Here is a 15797-nt window from a genome sequence, read left to right as displayed (position 1 = left end):
CCCCCCCCCCCAGCAGGGAGAGGACAGGGCTGTGGCAGGCCTGGGTTGCAGGGCTGACTTGGAGACAAGACACGGCATCAGCCACCACTGGAGCTCTGCCAGGATAAGTCAAGCTGAGGTCTCGAGGTTTAAACAAAAAGGCACTGAATGCTGCATAGCTGGAGAGGGTTTTATTAGGACGTGAGGAAGTTAAGAAATTCATTCTGCTGTCGGGCACAGCCTTCAGCTTTGGGAGGGATCCATGAGGAGCCCTTTCTCCCACTTCCCAAGTGAGGGGGGGGTTGTTGGACTGGCTTTGGTCTCCCAGAGGCGGGGACTGGAAGGGGAGCCTGCTCTAAGAGTCCTTGTCTTGTCTGCCTCCCCCAGCAAGGGGCGGGGCTGGGCGGCAGGCCTCCCGGGAGGGGGAGTAAAACCGGGAAGGGACTCTTGTGGGAATCACAGAGACCTGAGACCAGGCCCTGGTATCTGCAGGCTCCTGGGGACCAGGCTGACTTCATCTTTTGAGCCTCCTCTGTTCAGAGCGCCCCGCTTCTTCCTGTTTCTATGCAGCCAGCCCAGGGTGACGGGGGACAGAGTAGTCAGGCCCTGGCTCAGATGAACGGAGTTTCTGGGGTAAGAATTCCTCTATGACTGGAGGCCAGAATTCCTGAAACGGCCACAGCAAACTGCTCTCCAAGCACTTGTCTGTCTTGGGAAGGTGGTGGCTCTGGCCAGGCTCAGTGGTGGGTGTCATATTAAGTCCCCCACCCAGTTCCATCCTAACTAGCTTATCAGCTTCTTCCGTGTGTAAGTTCTGCTGATGGGGCGTCTCCTGGAGAACGCTCGGCTGAAAGGAGATTCCTCGGCCGTCGGGGGGAGGACCTCTATGTCCTCATCTAGAACAAGACAAAGAGGGCATGCAGGACATGAGCATGGAACAGAAAAGGGGCTTGAACGGGAGGGGGTCCACATGCAGAGGACGTCCCCCCAGCCCGCCTGCGGCTCACGTGCTGAGGAAGGGCAACCTGCGCTTTCTACTGGGCTCTGTGCCCTCACGCCAGCACGGGGCCGGTGGCGGTTAGTGACTGAGAAAGCACGGTACCGTGGTCTCAATTCCTTCAGCTGGTTGTACATTTAAATTCTGGTCTTGGGGGTTGTGGCCTCCTGTGTTCCTCTACAGTTCTAGAGGTTTCTAACCTGGTAGTGCACTGAGCATCTGCAAGCCAGTCCCTTCCCAGGTGGGGTCGAGGAAAGGGAATCCTCGTGTCCGGAGGCTGAGCACAACAGCCGGTCTCTAATGCTAATCTAAGCACAGAGATGTGACGCCCGCCACCCGTGGCGGGGGGGCGGCGCGGACTGCCAGCGTGCCACCTGCCACCTGTGCTGCCCGACACACGCTCCTCAGGTGCCCGTGACTACACCGCACAGAGGTCACTGCTTCCAGAAGCTGTTCCATGACATACTGGAGTCCCAGCGGTGGAGTTTCTCTGGGACGAGCCCAGGACCCCACAGGGACAAAGTCCTCTGTCCCAGCTCGGGCACTCCTTCCGACTCCTCCACGATCCCACTGTCTGGCAACCCTGAGCTACCTCTGGGGAGTCACCCGAAGGACTCACGTAAGTCTCCAGGACCCTCGCTTAACGAGTTACCTCTGGCCTCGTGATACTGCGAGGAAGGCGTCCTCCCTTGGAACAGCAGCGGAGAGTGGGTGAGAGCCTGCAGGCCGCTGGCTGAGAGGCAGCTGCGCAGCGCCCAGCCGGGCGGGGGCGTGGAAGCTACGGGAGGGGACAGGGTGAGCACGGCCCCGTGGCGCCCCCAGACAAGGGAGCCTCCTGATGCCTCTGTGCCCAGCACCGCCAGCCGCAACCCCACGGACGTAGACTCACCTGGAAGGAACACCTCGTCGTCGCCCGCGGAGGGCAGGTGCCGCCCACTCGCACGCGGAGACGGCTCCCTGCTCCCGCTAAGCTCTGCGTCTCCTCTCTGCTCCTCACACGCTCTCTTGGCTGGACCCTCCGCTTCCTCCTTGGCAGGAAGGAGCCTCTTCCTGGAACCCAACCCGAACTGTCCCCAGGAGGCTTCCTCAGCCTGAGGCGCACAGTCCCTGGGGGGTGACTGGTCTGGCAGCCGGCACACCCCCTCAAGCTCAAAATCCCCCAAGAGGGGAGTCCTGCTGCCGCCGAGTTCAAGGCCTCCTCTCTCCCTTCTCTCCGGCTCGAGCAGGGACACGCCTGCAAGAAGGTCAGTGCTGCCGCCCACTGCCCTCTTCCTCCGCGGCCAGTCTTTAATGGTGTCGGGAGTGGTCTTCCCGCTGTGCTTGGGAGACGGGGTCCAGGGAACACCGACGTCTGTTTGAAACGGAGAGGGGGTGCTAGAGGGGCAGCGGGTGGGGGTACAGGACTGGCAGATGTAGGTCTGTCCCCCGCTCTTGCCGGGGGTGCTGTGTGAGGGGCGAAGGCAGGGGGGCGACACGTAGGTGGCTTCAGGTTTCCCCGAGGCCTTGGTGGCCCCAGGCATGCTGAGTGCAGGGAGGGCGCTCTCCTCTCCCAGGGCTGTCCCCTCCCGTCTCAGAGGCTCGGCTTCGGCTAGGGAGCTGGGGTCTATCTTTTTAATCCGCAGCTTGGGCAGGCCGGAAGCTTGCATCTCCAGCTCCACCTCGTAGGCCTGGGCGCCGCCAGAGGCTCGGGAAGGCCGAGTCGGAGACTGCGGGTTCTCCAGCTGCGTGGCAGCCCGGCGCTGCCTTCTGTCCGCGGTGCAGCGCAGGGCATAGGATGGGGCCAGGGGAGAGCCGGGCCCGCGGGAAGCAGGGGATGGAGCACTCCCGGGGTTGGACGGAGAAGGCTTCTCCTGGGCCACCACTGTCCTTGACGCCTCACCTTCTTCCGCGGGCGTGACGTGACCTGGCGTGCCGTCGCTGCCGTGGCGCTCCGCCTGGTCCAGGAGAGTGAGGTCGTCTGTGTCACTCGCGACAAGAGGAGAGGACATACGCCAGTCACTCCCGCAGCCAGTCCCAGAATAACTGTGTCTTTCTGGGGAAGGCTGCGGAGAGAGGGTCACTTCCTTCTGGTTCTTTCTAGCGTCTGTGAGGGCAGCTGGGTTGCCAGCTGTGGGAACCCTAGGCATAGCTGAGGTGCTCGGGTCCAGGTTAGGGGTCTCTCTGTGCCTTTTTCCAATTTTGGAAGGGGGCCGAGGGGGCACGGGGTCAGACTGGGTTATCTGTGAGATTTGGCGGGGAGTGGAAGGAACAGGACAGGAGAGAGACAAGGCTCCAGTGGGTGCTTTCAGGGGCTCTTCCCCGTCCAGTTCTTCAGGAGGAGGAGAGTCTATCGAAAATTCCCGAAATGGACTCTTAGAAATCTCACCTAAGGGAGAGGTCAAAGGTTTTTCTAGAGAAAGAGGTGGGGGAGAAGTCAGATTGGTGTTCCTCGGTGTCTTGGAGACTGAGAGGGCTTCATCCTTCCATTTCTGCACGAGCGCCTCTGCCTGAGGAGGACTGTCCCCAGGGACACGGGGACGATAGTGTGTTGGCTCCGGAGCGGCTTCCCGTAGCCCCCCCGAGGCTGCTGCTCTGGGAGGCGTTGTCACTGCAGACCCAACGGGAGTCAGACTCTCACTCCTGATCAGGGCTTCTGGCCCGGAGGGGCTCTCGGGACTGGAAGTCAGTGAAGGTGGCCAAGAAGAACTCAGAAATCCAGGTGACTGACCACTTGGCCTTCTGGGAGTTCTTGGTGTCTTCTTTTCAAGAGGAGAGGTTCCTCCTTTTGCCAGGGAGTGTCCTTTCCGAGGAGTGACTCTGGGTTGAGACGGTGAGCCCCAGCCATGTGAGGAGTCTTTTAAGGACTCCTTAAAAATGACCTGTTTGGCAGGAGTCACCTCCATCGGGGGCTTCTGCCGACTTTCAGGGGCGCGCAGCGGCGTTCGTCGCGAATGAGGGAACCTTCTTGGTGTAGCTTTAGAACAGCTTGGAGATTTCTGGTTCCTCTTCTTAGGAGTCTATAAAGAGATGCTTATTTCAGTGCCTAAATACCATAATAACCTGTACTCTGTTGAGTATTTTAGTCCTCTCTAAAACAGAAAGGCAGATGGGAGATATCTGGGCAGCCGGCAGAATGACCCTAAGCTGGCTTTCCAACAGTGACACGTTTCCGCTTCCAGCCATGACCCAGATTTCGCTTGGCTACTCACCAAACACTGAGTCTAATCTTGGGTCTGGGACAAAAAAAGTTTTCATCACGTGCACAGGCCAGCTAAACCAGGCTTTGCCTCTAACAACGTATCCCTCCACCGCTCACAGATAACTTTCTCTTCAAGGAGACCGCTCCTTCTGATCTCTGACTTGGTCTCCCTCTGCTGTCCACCTGCGTTCAACATGTGCCCGCCACGCTCCCACTATGTGCCAGGCCCCATGCGGGTGTGTGACGGAGGGTGGAGCGTCGAATATACAGACATCAGGTACAGACAACATCTCAGGGAGGAGACTCTCCCTCCCTTCCTGCAAAACGCAGTGACACACTCCTGACAGGTAGAGGAGATCAGACACCTATTGTTTCTACAACCTTATCTGATTATCTCAAGGGAATCCTGGTCGACTGGGCATTTCACGTTCAATGAGGCACAGCCAGAGAAAACACGGTGTTGCCAGTGCACGGACAGGGCCGTGCATGGGACAGTGTGGGGGCACAAGAGCGGGCCGGCTGTCTAACCCAGCTCGCAGGAAAGGGGGACAGGAACAGGGAGTCAGGTCTTTAAGAATGGGTGTCAGAGGTAGAGGCCAAAGATGGGGAAGTGGGGAAGAGGGAACTCTTGTGCCTTTGCTCTATAGTCTTCTGTGCCTACAGTGAACAGCAGCAGCTACGTGTACTCTGATGTTGCCGAGAAAGTGGATTATTGGGCGGGGGTGGGGTGCAGAGGCAGCCCACAGAGGCCCATGCTTGTCTGGGGAGGACTGAACCTGGCCCTAGAGATCAGTGGTCTTCAGACCCATCCCCAGAACTTTGTCCTCCCCCAACCTCTAAGCAGTTTGGAAACCCAATAAACAACTGTTTTTTTAACACGAGGGTTCTATTTTAGGAAAACCTAGAAAACCCTGCTTAAACAAACAATGGTAGAGCTTTAAGCATAGTGATGCAGTGTGAAAGATCACTCTGGCCTCTGGGGGCAGGACGGACATGAGAGGGAAAAGGAATGCAGGCAGGAACTGCACAGGAAGGAGAAGAGGGAATGAATTATGAAATTCAGTCTGTAAATAAAAGTGGCAGGACTGACTGACTGGCTCTGTCCCGGAAGAGGGAGCAGTCCAGAGTGACTAGATTAGAAGGGCAATGTAAGGGAAACAGAGGACTGACCCCTGCACATCTCAGAAAGATATATACGTAGCGTATAATAAAAATGGTGGGTGACCCCAACAACAGCCTCAGCCGGACTGCTGCCTCACATCCCCCTGTACCCAGTGATCATTCATCTGGATCAACCCCACCACCCCCAAAGAGCGAGTAGTAGTGACAGATCACCTGCTTGTTCATCCCTGACAGACTCAGTGGGTTTTCTGGGCCATGTCTCTGTTTTCCCCTCAAGACCACACTTTTTTAAACATTGAAGAAATGTTATACCTGATAAACTGTGGGTATCTCAGAGTCCAGTGGGTTTCTTGAAGATCTCTGAATTCGAGCTGAACCCTTCTCTGAGGGACTGACCATCTCGGACAATGCCCCAAAAAGCAGCCTCTTGGGAGAACGAATACTTTGGTTTGGAGAATTTTCTCTTTGGCCTGCAAGTCAAAAACAGTGAGTCTTTCTCCGCTCCTGCCTTCCCGATACTAACAGAGCAGCCAGTCCATACAAGATGACAGTTGGACAGTGTTTTAGAGCAAGTGAGAGTGGGGAGGGATCCCACCTAGTTATGCCAGCAACTACAGTTATGGCTGCCATCTTGAATTTTAATAAGCTGGCATATGAACTTCAGCCCTGATATGTTAGGCAAGTAAAACTATTTGTAAATATAAAAGCACATGACTGAGGTTCCAGACTAATGGATAAAAGCATGAAGGCCAAACCTGTATCACCTTCTAGCTAGGACATCTGAGTGTAGAATGTGAGCACAGGTGGAAATAATGGGTAATTCCTGTTGACTGGATAATTATCCCGTAAGGATAGTGTGGATGACCAGCTGTAATAACCCAGAGGGAGGACACTGTTAACGAAGGTCCTGGATTGTTCGTCACCCTGAACCTCTCATGGACATACCTGTTCTACTGCTCCAGCGTCAAGCAAGAAAATGTCAAATTTTGTACTTTTCCCCAAAACACTTCCTGCCAAGTAGGCCCAGACTTCTGAAGGCAGATGAACAAGCATCTTACCTGACTTTTCTTGCTGGAATGAGTGAACTCTTTGCACACTTCGAGACTTTGGCTGAGATCCAGAATAGAAGGAACCAGAATTTGTCCTGCTGAATGACAACTGTTTGATTCGAGGACTTCGTCTCAAGCTTACTTCTGCAAAACCAGAATCCCAGTTAGTATCCAGGGAGAAATGCAAGCTTTTTACATTTTCCCACGTATGAAATGGATAACATTTATGTAATACCACATACAAGATGGAAATTTAACAAAGATGGAGACTTCTGAAGTGTCGTAACAAAGCTACAAAGGGTATGATATATGGCCCCAAATGGTACAAAAAAAACCATTGAGCCACTAGACTGTCACCCTCACAAGTCTCAACTGCCAGCCTTTTAACCACAATGTTGGGTGGGGGGGAAAAAAAAAGCTTTGTATAGTGTGACTTTTGTAAAAAATTTTTAAAATTTAAAAATTGCGGTTTTCTTATTTATGTTACATACATTTGTACAGAAATGGCACCTGTAAGAGTATTATTAAAACTAAAATGTTAAACAGTATTTCTAAGTGGTGGGATTATGATGTGACTGCTAAAATTTTGCTTCTGTTTTCTGATTTTTATACAATAAGCAAATTACTTGAATCATTAAAAAAGGTTTTTTTAGGAAACCCCTGCATCCCTTTTTTTTTTTTTTTTTTTTTAAGATCTTATTTCTGAGTAATCTCTACACCCAACACGGGGCTTGAGCTCACAATTCCAAGATCAAGAGCCACACACTCTGCCCACGGAGCCAGCCAGGTGACTGCACATGCACTTTTTAAAATAAACCACAGCTCTTTGCATTACACAGTGGTTGGCCTGTATCCTGAATTCCGTTTCTACTGTGGAAAAAGATTTCTCCAGGAGTCCCCTTGGTAAATTCTGTGTAAGAGACCACTTACTAATAAATATTTACTGACCTATACTGTGGACTCAGAGCTGTCACAACATCTGTAAAATATCTTGGGATATGCTAAGCGACAGACAACTCAAGTACAGAAAGGTTTTCACAGAAGCTAGTTGAAATGCAACACAGAAGAGGGGCTCCTGGGTAGTTCAGCTGGTTAGGCATCTGACTCTTGATTTCAGCTCGGGTCTTGATCTCAGGGTCGTGAGTTCAAGCCCTGTGTGCAACGCAAAACAAATGGAGGCAATACCGTCTGCTCCTTTTTCTGGGGACTCTTCAACAACTTCAATATCAGGACCAGGGTCAGACGACCTTAAGGAGTAACAAGTGTAAGGGTTATTCAGTGTCCCTCGTTATCAACTCATGCTCAATGCACATTTGAGACCCAGCCTCTCACCTCACACAGCAGCAAAGACCACAGGGTTTGATACCGCCAGTGTCGGCATGCTCGCGCACTGTACGGTCCAAAATAAAATGTTTAGGACACTTTTTTGGAAAGCAGTTTTACAAAATATAAAAACTAATTAGAAATATGTATGCCTTCTAACCCACCATTTCACCCCTTGCAATTCGTCCTACAGATTCTTACGCAAGTTTGTTAAATCTGTACACAAGTAATGTCTAGACGAAGCCTTGCCGGGGCTCCCCATTGTTCCTGTGAAGGGCAGCTAAAAACCCAGGACGTTTGAACTACAATGAACTACAGACTAAAAGGTGGTGAAAAGAGGCAGACTGCCTCAAGATCCCAGGAGAGACAGGACAGTGAGCTCCCGGAGTTACCTTTTTGCTTCGTAGCTCCCAGACTGGGTGCTGGGGGGACGGACAACCCAAATACATCGACAGGTACAAACACTGCCCTTCAAGCCAGTTCTCGCAGCTAAAGAAGCAGGAAAGGGGCAGCCTAGCAGGACGAACTTTCAGACACTAACCGCCGTGGAAAACTGTGGCCCAACCACACCCACAGGCCAAGGTGAGATCCTAGACTTCCAGCCTTGCCCCGCAGCCATGACTCCCTCCATCCAATGATGAGTGGTTTTAAAAATGTCGAATATGTACTTGATGGAAGGCTGCTAAGCGCACAGGCATGTAAGCGCATGCGCACGCACACACACACACACAGATGAACTATGGACACATGCAACACTACAGATAAATCTCTAATTATGCCAAGTGAAAGAAGGAAAAGTACATTCTGTGTGGTTTTCCAGCTCTCAAAGGATTTACAAGAATTTACAGAATGCTCAACACTCTTTGGTTATAAGCAAGACAGTTAAGACGCGAGTCACAGGAGGCTTGTGGAGATGGACAACAAGCCCACAGACCATTAGCAAGGCTGAGGCGGTGTGCAGAGCAGCTGGACAAGGCTATTACTCACCTGCCCTTGATTTGCCTATGAAGGAGCCTTCTGGACACTTGCTTATGTATGGGAGTCTCAGCCACGCTCCTCGTCAGCAGTCTGTGATAACCTAAGATAAAAACAGCACAAATGTCATTTAACCTTATCAGAAAGCAGCAGCAAGCCCCAGGGGGACAGTTTGAACTTAGGTATGGCTTGCTACTCATGCCGGAGTGGTTTTTGTTTGCACTTAATGGTTTCTGGGCTAATGTCTGACCAACCACAGGACTCGATTTAACATGATACAACAGTTTATCAGCATTACAGACTAAATAATAAGCCAATGTAAAATGCTATGAAATTCTTCTCTAATAAGCAATCCTGAAAAACAAAGCAAAACACTTACTAGAGCTAATACATTCACTCATCAGTGGTTCTTATATTTATAATTAAATGAACTAAAGTATGCAAAAATGCTGATATGCCACACAGCTTTAAGGTATTAATAATAAGATCCAGCCAGCTGGCATAAATTTCCACAGTAAAGTATACAACTAAGCTGCTCATGGGAGGTTGAGTTTAAAGGAAGTTAAAAGTGGCTAGGAAGTGGGATGCCTGGGTGGCTCAGTCAGTTGAGCATCTGCCTTCGGCTCAGGTCATGATCCTAGGGTCCTGGGATCAAGTCCCATATCGGGCCTCTTGCTCAGCGGGGAGCCCGCTTTTCCCTCTGCCTTCCCCTCCCCTGCTTATGGCTCTCCCTGTCTCTTTGACAAAAATCTTTTAAAAAAAAAAAAAAAAAAAAAAAAAATTTTCTCTCTCTCCCTTAAAAAGAAAAAAAGTGACTAGGAAGAGAGAGAAGGGACATCAGCTGGAATGTGGCATAAGGACCTCTAGAAATAACTCTCCTCCATAAAAGGAATGAGAACACTGGGCAAAAATGGGCAAAATCAGTTTTAGAACACTGGAAATTAACCAGTTTATAACAATCTGCGGAGTATTTATGCAAGAAGAAACACTGAATCCTAGTAACAGCAAGCTTCACAGAATTTTATCTTGCCTGGGTCCTGACCCCCCTCTCCCCTGCCCTTAGCCTTGAGAACCAACAGTCTGCAACCACCCTGCAAACCAACAGCGCGGGGGCCTGTGAATGGGCTGAACGGGACGGAGGCTCCTCCAAAGTGCCACTCCCAGCTGTCATCATCTGACCTGTCTGGCAGCTTCCTGGAAAACCACACGCACAAGGGTGGTCTCCGCTGGACCTCGGAACTCAGCGGGTGCAAACCACCTGTGTCCAGGGAGCACGGACTGAAACCAATTGGCAGTGACCGTAAATGTTAGAGCAGCCAGAGGGAGTGGTAACAGCGGGGGCCAACATGCTCACCAGGAGTTTAAAAGGGAACACTGGGGAAGGAGACGTCTACAGGGGCCTTTGCAAACCTCCAACATACTCCTGGGAACCTCAAATTCCATGCAATGTAGGGGCGTGTGCGTGCCCTGGAGAAACCTCTGAGGCCTGAGCTGGCAACCGTGACTAACCTCGAGGCCTCCAGCACTCAGCCAGGCGGCTTACATTTCTCTCTTAGGGCTTGAGCCCAGGCACCTAGGACCCTCGGCAAAGGCTGAGAAACTTACTGCTTCCAGGCACTGAAGGAAATCGGTCCGATCACCAGCAGGACCACTAAGCTAACTGAGCAGACGTCAGCGGCCACACAGGACAGAATACAGGCTTTAAAGAATTAGTTCAGGAAAGTCACCCAGCAAACCATGGCACCAACGGTAACAACCAACCCTGGCTGGGAGGGGCAGGTCTGTCAGAACTGCCTTGTTATGTCCAGTTGTCAATAGAACAGGAGACATGCGATAAGCAAGAGAGTTTGGTTCAGGTGCAGGGAAAGAGATAAACCAGTCAGCGGCAGCAGTCCCTAAGGAATTCCAGACCCTGGATTTGTTAGACCAAGACTCTAAATTAGCTGAAATATGTTCAAGGACCTAAAAACACCACATTCAAAGAACCAAAGGGAAGTAGGAGACGGAGGACTTGCCCCAAAGTCAGCATCAATAAAAAGACAGAAATCCTAAAAAATGAAACAAGCAGAAATTGTAAAGCTGAGAAATGAAAATATTAGAACGGCTTAGCCACAGATAGGAGAAGAGTCAACAAATTTGAAGGTGGCTTAATTTAGATTATCCAGTCTGCGGGGCAGAAAAAGGATGAGAAGAAACCGTCTCAGACACCGTCAAGCGCAACATCCACATAAGTGGAATCCCAAGAGAAGAGAGAGAAGCACAAAGAACATCTGAAGAAATATGGGCTGAAAACTTCCCAACTTTGATGAAAGACATTACACATCCATGAACCTCACTAACCCAAGTAGGATAAAGTCAAAGAGAGCCACACTTAACAAATCCTAATCAAACTGTCAGAAGTCAGAGAGAGGGTCTTGAAAGGAGCCCAAGATCAGGGAGTTCCTCAAGTACAAAGGAACCTCTAGAGGGGCTACAGCTGGTTTCCCACGAGAAAGGAAAGACAAAAACACTGCGATGATGTACTCAAGGGGCTGAAAAGACTTAGCCAAGAATTCTCTATCCAGCAAAATTATTGTTCAAAATGAAGGAAATTAGCACATTCCCAGATTAAAACAAACTGCCCCCAAAATACACAATGGAGAATTTTTAAGTAGAAGACCTGCCCCACTAGAGGGAGTCCTTTAGACTGAAAGGGCACTCAAGGGGAGAGGAATCTGTGGGAAGAATTAGCACCAATGAAGGAACTACATAAAAAAATAATACAATGCACAACACAAAAGCATTTTTTGTTTGTAACTGTTTTTCTCCTAGGAGTTAAAAGATAAAGCAATAATTATAAATTGGTGTCGATGGGGAGCCTGGGTGGCTCAGTCAGTTAGGTGTCTGACTCTGGATTGCGGCTCGGGTCTCAATCCCAGGGTCCTGAGTTTGAGCCCTGTGTTGGGACACCACACCAGGTTGTGGGGCCTACTTTAAAAAAATAAATACAAATAAAAAATAAATTGGTGTTGATGGGCATACAACATACAAAGATGTAATGTGTATGACAGTATAGCACGAAGGAGGGAGTAGGAAACAGAACTGAATTTATAGGAGCAAAGTCTTAGAATGCTACTGAAATCAAACTGGTATTAATCTGAATGAGGCTGTTATAAGATATTAATCATAATCGGGCAACAGGGGTGATGTTCCACAAACTAGTGCCATAGAAGCTCTTGGGGTTGGTCTCTCCACCAAAAACAACTAGTAAGCTGCGGGGGATATGATCAGAATCAAGTATTTTGGAACTATGGAACCTGACTGGACACTGGTAACAATAAGGGAAATGCTTTATATGAAAGGGAGATGCTGATTTTCGGGAAGGGAATGCCATGCATGGATAGCTATGATCTCCTTTCCTCAGCCCTGCTGCAGTGGTGGGGAGAGGCCCACATTCTGGGAGCAGCTGGCTGGTGGCAGAGAAGACAGACAGTGGGGACTCCGTCCTCCAAACCTGGGGTTGTGTGCTTTGTGGACTTCTGAGTGCAGACAACTGCCTTGGTTTTGGACCTCTCAGGATGCAGCAGCTTCCCTCAATGCACCCTGGGAAGATTTTTTTTTTTAAATTTTTTTTTTTTAAGATTTTATTTATTTGACAGACAGAGATCACAAGCAAGCAGACAGGTAGGCAGAGAGGGAGGGGGAAGCAGGCTCCCTGCTGAGCAGAGAGCCCAATGTGGGGCTCAATCCCAGGACCCTGAGATCACAACCTGAGCTGAAGGCAGAGGCTTTAACCCACTGAGCCACCCAGGTGCCCCTACCCTGGGAAGATTTTTAAGATTTTTGAGAGAGAGACACTCAAGTGGATTTCATGTGGAACACAGAGGCCGACTCAGGGCTCCGTCTCACAACCCTGAGATCATGACCTGAGCTGAAATCAAGAGTCGGACGTTTAGCCAGCCGAGCTACCCAAGCACCTCATACCTGGGAAGATTTAAAGAGACAAGAATACCTTCTTGTTTTTCCCTTTTTGGAGTCAGACATTTAAGGAAATCTTTGTCAGGTCACTGACTAACCACAGGTAGAAACTTCCGTGACCACACACAACATGGAATAATATATGCCTTACAAAAAGTTTGGAAAACAGAGCTGATGCCCTCAATATGTCAAAAAAAAACCGTTAAGGACATCAAATCAAGTTTGTTTTTTTCTTTTCTTAAAGATTTTATTTATTTATTTGTCAAAGAGAGAGACACATGCAGAGAGAGCACAAACAGGGGGAGAGACAGGCAGAGGGAGAAGCAGGCTTCCTGCTGAGCAAGGAGACAATGAGGGACTCGATCCCAGGGTCCTCGGATCATGGCCTGAGCTGAAGGCAGATGCTTAACCAACTGAGCCACCCAGGCATCCCCAAATCAAGTTTTCTAAATATGCTTAATGAGCTCAAGAAAATAATGAAGTAGTAAATGAAATCAGGAAAACAATGTATGACAAAATGAAAATATCAATAAGGTGATAAAAATTATTAAAAGAGGGATGTCTGGGTGGCTCAGGTCATGATCCCATAGTCCTAGGATCAATTTCCACATCGGGTTCTTTGCTCAGCAGGGAGCCTGCTGCTCCCCCTGGCTTATGCTCTTCACTCTCTGACAAATAAAATATTAAAAAAATTATTAAAAGAAACCAAATTCTCAAACTATTCCAAAAAATAAAACAGGAAGAAAATTTCTAAATTTATTCAACAAGGCCAGCATTATCCTGACACCAAAACCAAAGACACTACAGAAAACTACAGGCCAGTATCTCTGATGAGCATAGAGGCAAAAATCCTCAACAAAATATTAGCAAACTGAATTCAGGAATATATTAAAAAATTATTCACCACAATCAAGTCGGATTTATTCCAAAGAAGCAAGGGTGATTCAATATTTGCTAATCAATGTGATATCTCACAGGAACAAGAGAAAATACAAACCAAATGATCCTCCCAGTAGATACAGAAAAAGCATTTGGCAAACTACAGCATCCACTTATGATAAAAACTCTCAACAAGGGGCGCCTGGGTGGCTCAGTTGGTTAAGCGGCTGCCTTCAGCTCAGGTCATGATCCCAGCGTCCTGGGATCGAGTCCCGCGTCGGACTCCTTGCTCAGCGGGAGCCTGCTTCTCCCTCTGCCTCTGCCTGCCTCTCTGTCTGCCTGTGCTCACTCTATCTGACAAATAAATAAATAAAATCTTTAAAAAAAAAAAAAAACTCAACAAAATAGGTTTAGAGGGAACATACCTCAATGTAGTAAGGGCATAGATGAAAACCCCCCACAGCTAACATCATACTCAATGGTGAAAAACAGCGCTTTTCCCCAAGATCAAGAGTGTCTACTCTCAACTGCTTTTAGTCAACACAATGCTGGAAATCCTAGCTGCAGCAGTCAGACAAGACATGAAAGGCAGCCAGACTGGTAAGGAAGAAGTAAAACTGTCACTACTGGCGGATGACACAATACCAAATAGAGAAAACCCTAAATATTCCACCAAAAAGCTACTAGGACTGATAAATAAATTCAGTAAAGTTGCAAGACATTAGTATGCAGAAATGTTACATTTCTACACACGAGTAATGAAGTAGCAGAAAGAAAAAGAAAACAGAAGCACCTCGGGGGTTCAGTCAGTTAAGCATCTGCCTTTGGCTCAAGTCCTGATCCCAGGGTCCTGGGATCAAGCCCTGCTTTGGGCTCCCAGCTCAGCAGGGAGCCTGCTTTTCCCTCTCCCTCTGCCCCTGCTCGTGGGCTCTCTCACTCAATCTCCCAAATAAATAAATAAAATCTTATAAAGTATAAAAAATTAGAAAAAAAAAAGAAAGAAAAACTATCCCATTTGCAATTATACCAAAAAGAATAAAATACCCAGGAATAAACTTAACCAAGGAGGTAAAAGACATGTATGATGAGTACTATAAAACACTGATGAAAAAAAATAGAAGATGGCACAAATATTATTGGAAAGCTATACCACGCTCATGTATTGGAAGATTTAATATTGTTAAAATGTCCATACCATCCAAAGCAACCTACACATTCAATACAATCTCTATCAAAATACCAACAGCATTTTTCACAGAACTAGAACAAATAATACTAAAATTTGTATGAAACCACGAAAGACCCCAATTAGCCAGAACAATCTTCTCAATTCCAGATTTCAAGAGCTACTACAAAGCTGTAGTAATCTAAATAGTATCGTACTAGCACAAAAACAGAGTTAGATCAATAGAACACAACAGAAAACCCAGAAATAAACCACCCTTATATGACCAATCTACAACATAGGAGGTAAGAATACGCAATGGCAAAAAGACAGTAACTTCAGCAAATGGTGCTGGGAAAACTGGACAGCTACATGCGAAAGAATGAAACTGAACCACTTTCTAACACCATACACAAAAATAAAATGTATTAGAGACCTAAATGTAAGACCTGAAGCCATAAAAATCCTAGAAGAGAACACAGGCAGTAACTTCTTTGACACCAGCCTTAGCAACTTCTTTTTTAAATATGTCTCCTCAGGCAAGGAAAATAAAAGCAAACAAATTGCTGGGACTACACCAAAATATAAAAGCTTCTGCAAAGCAAAGGAAAAAAGCGAAACGACCAGGCAACCTACTGAGTGGGAGAAGATATTTGCAAATGACATATCCCATCAGGGGTTACTATCCAAAATAAGAACTCAGACAAGTCAATGCCAAAAAATAATCCAATTAAATGGGCAGAAGACCTAAAACAGACATTGTTTCAAACACATCCAGATGGCCAAGAGACACCTGAAAAGATGTTCAACATCACTTATCATCAGGGAAATTAAAATCAAAACTACAGTGAGGGGGCGCCTGGGTGGCTCAGTGGGTTAAAGCCTCTGCCTTCGGCTCAGGTCATGATCCCAGGGTCCTGGGATCAAGCCCAGCATCGGGCTCTCTGCTCAGCAAGGAGCCTGCTTCCTCCTCTCTCTCTGCCTGCCTCTCTGCCTGCTTGTGATCTCTGTCTGTCAAATAAATAAATAAAATATTTAAAAACAAAACAAAACAAAAAACTACAGTGAGCTATCACATCACCCCTGTCAGAATGGCTAAAATCAACACCACAAGAAAACAACATGTGGGGGCGCCTGGGTGGCTCAGTGGCTTAAAGCCGCTGCCTTCGGCTC

The 15797-nt window shown here is 48.4% G+C and overlaps 1 protein-coding gene across 2 annotated transcripts in view; it reads right to left on the bottom strand.

The window, feature by feature from the left end:
• Positions 1–44: 44 nt before the first annotated feature.
• Positions 45–15797, bottom strand: part of LOC111152642 (TOPBP1 interacting checkpoint and replication regulator) — a 49063-nt gene continuing 33310 nt past the window's right edge. Inside the window, exons 16-22 of one of the 2 annotated variants that reach the window (XM_022511182.1) lie at positions 8636–8726; positions 7511–7572; positions 6335–6469; positions 5589–5746; positions 1866–3972; positions 1629–1754; positions 45–875 (exon numbers count right to left, since the gene is read on the bottom strand). In XM_022511182.1, the coding sequence (XP_022366890.1) occupies positions 763–875; positions 1629–1754; positions 1866–3972; positions 5589–5746; positions 6335–6469; positions 7511–7572; positions 8636–8726 (2792 nt within the window). In that variant the 3' untranslated portion in view covers positions 45–762. Of the gene's footprint in view, positions 876–1628; positions 3973–5588; positions 5747–6334; positions 6470–7510; positions 7573–8635; positions 8727–15797 lie in introns of both variants that reach the window. The other variant, XM_022511181.1, reaches the window with a different exon arrangement.

This window comes from Enhydra lutris, unplaced genomic scaffold (genome assembly GCF_002288905.1).
Source record: "Enhydra lutris kenyoni isolate GAN:26980312 unplaced genomic scaffold, ASM228890v2 scaffoldscaffold29, whole genome shotgun sequence".
Lineage (NCBI taxonomy): Eukaryota > Metazoa > Chordata > Mammalia > Carnivora > Mustelidae > Enhydra > Enhydra lutris.
This window is presented reverse-complemented; position numbering and strand designations above follow the sequence as displayed.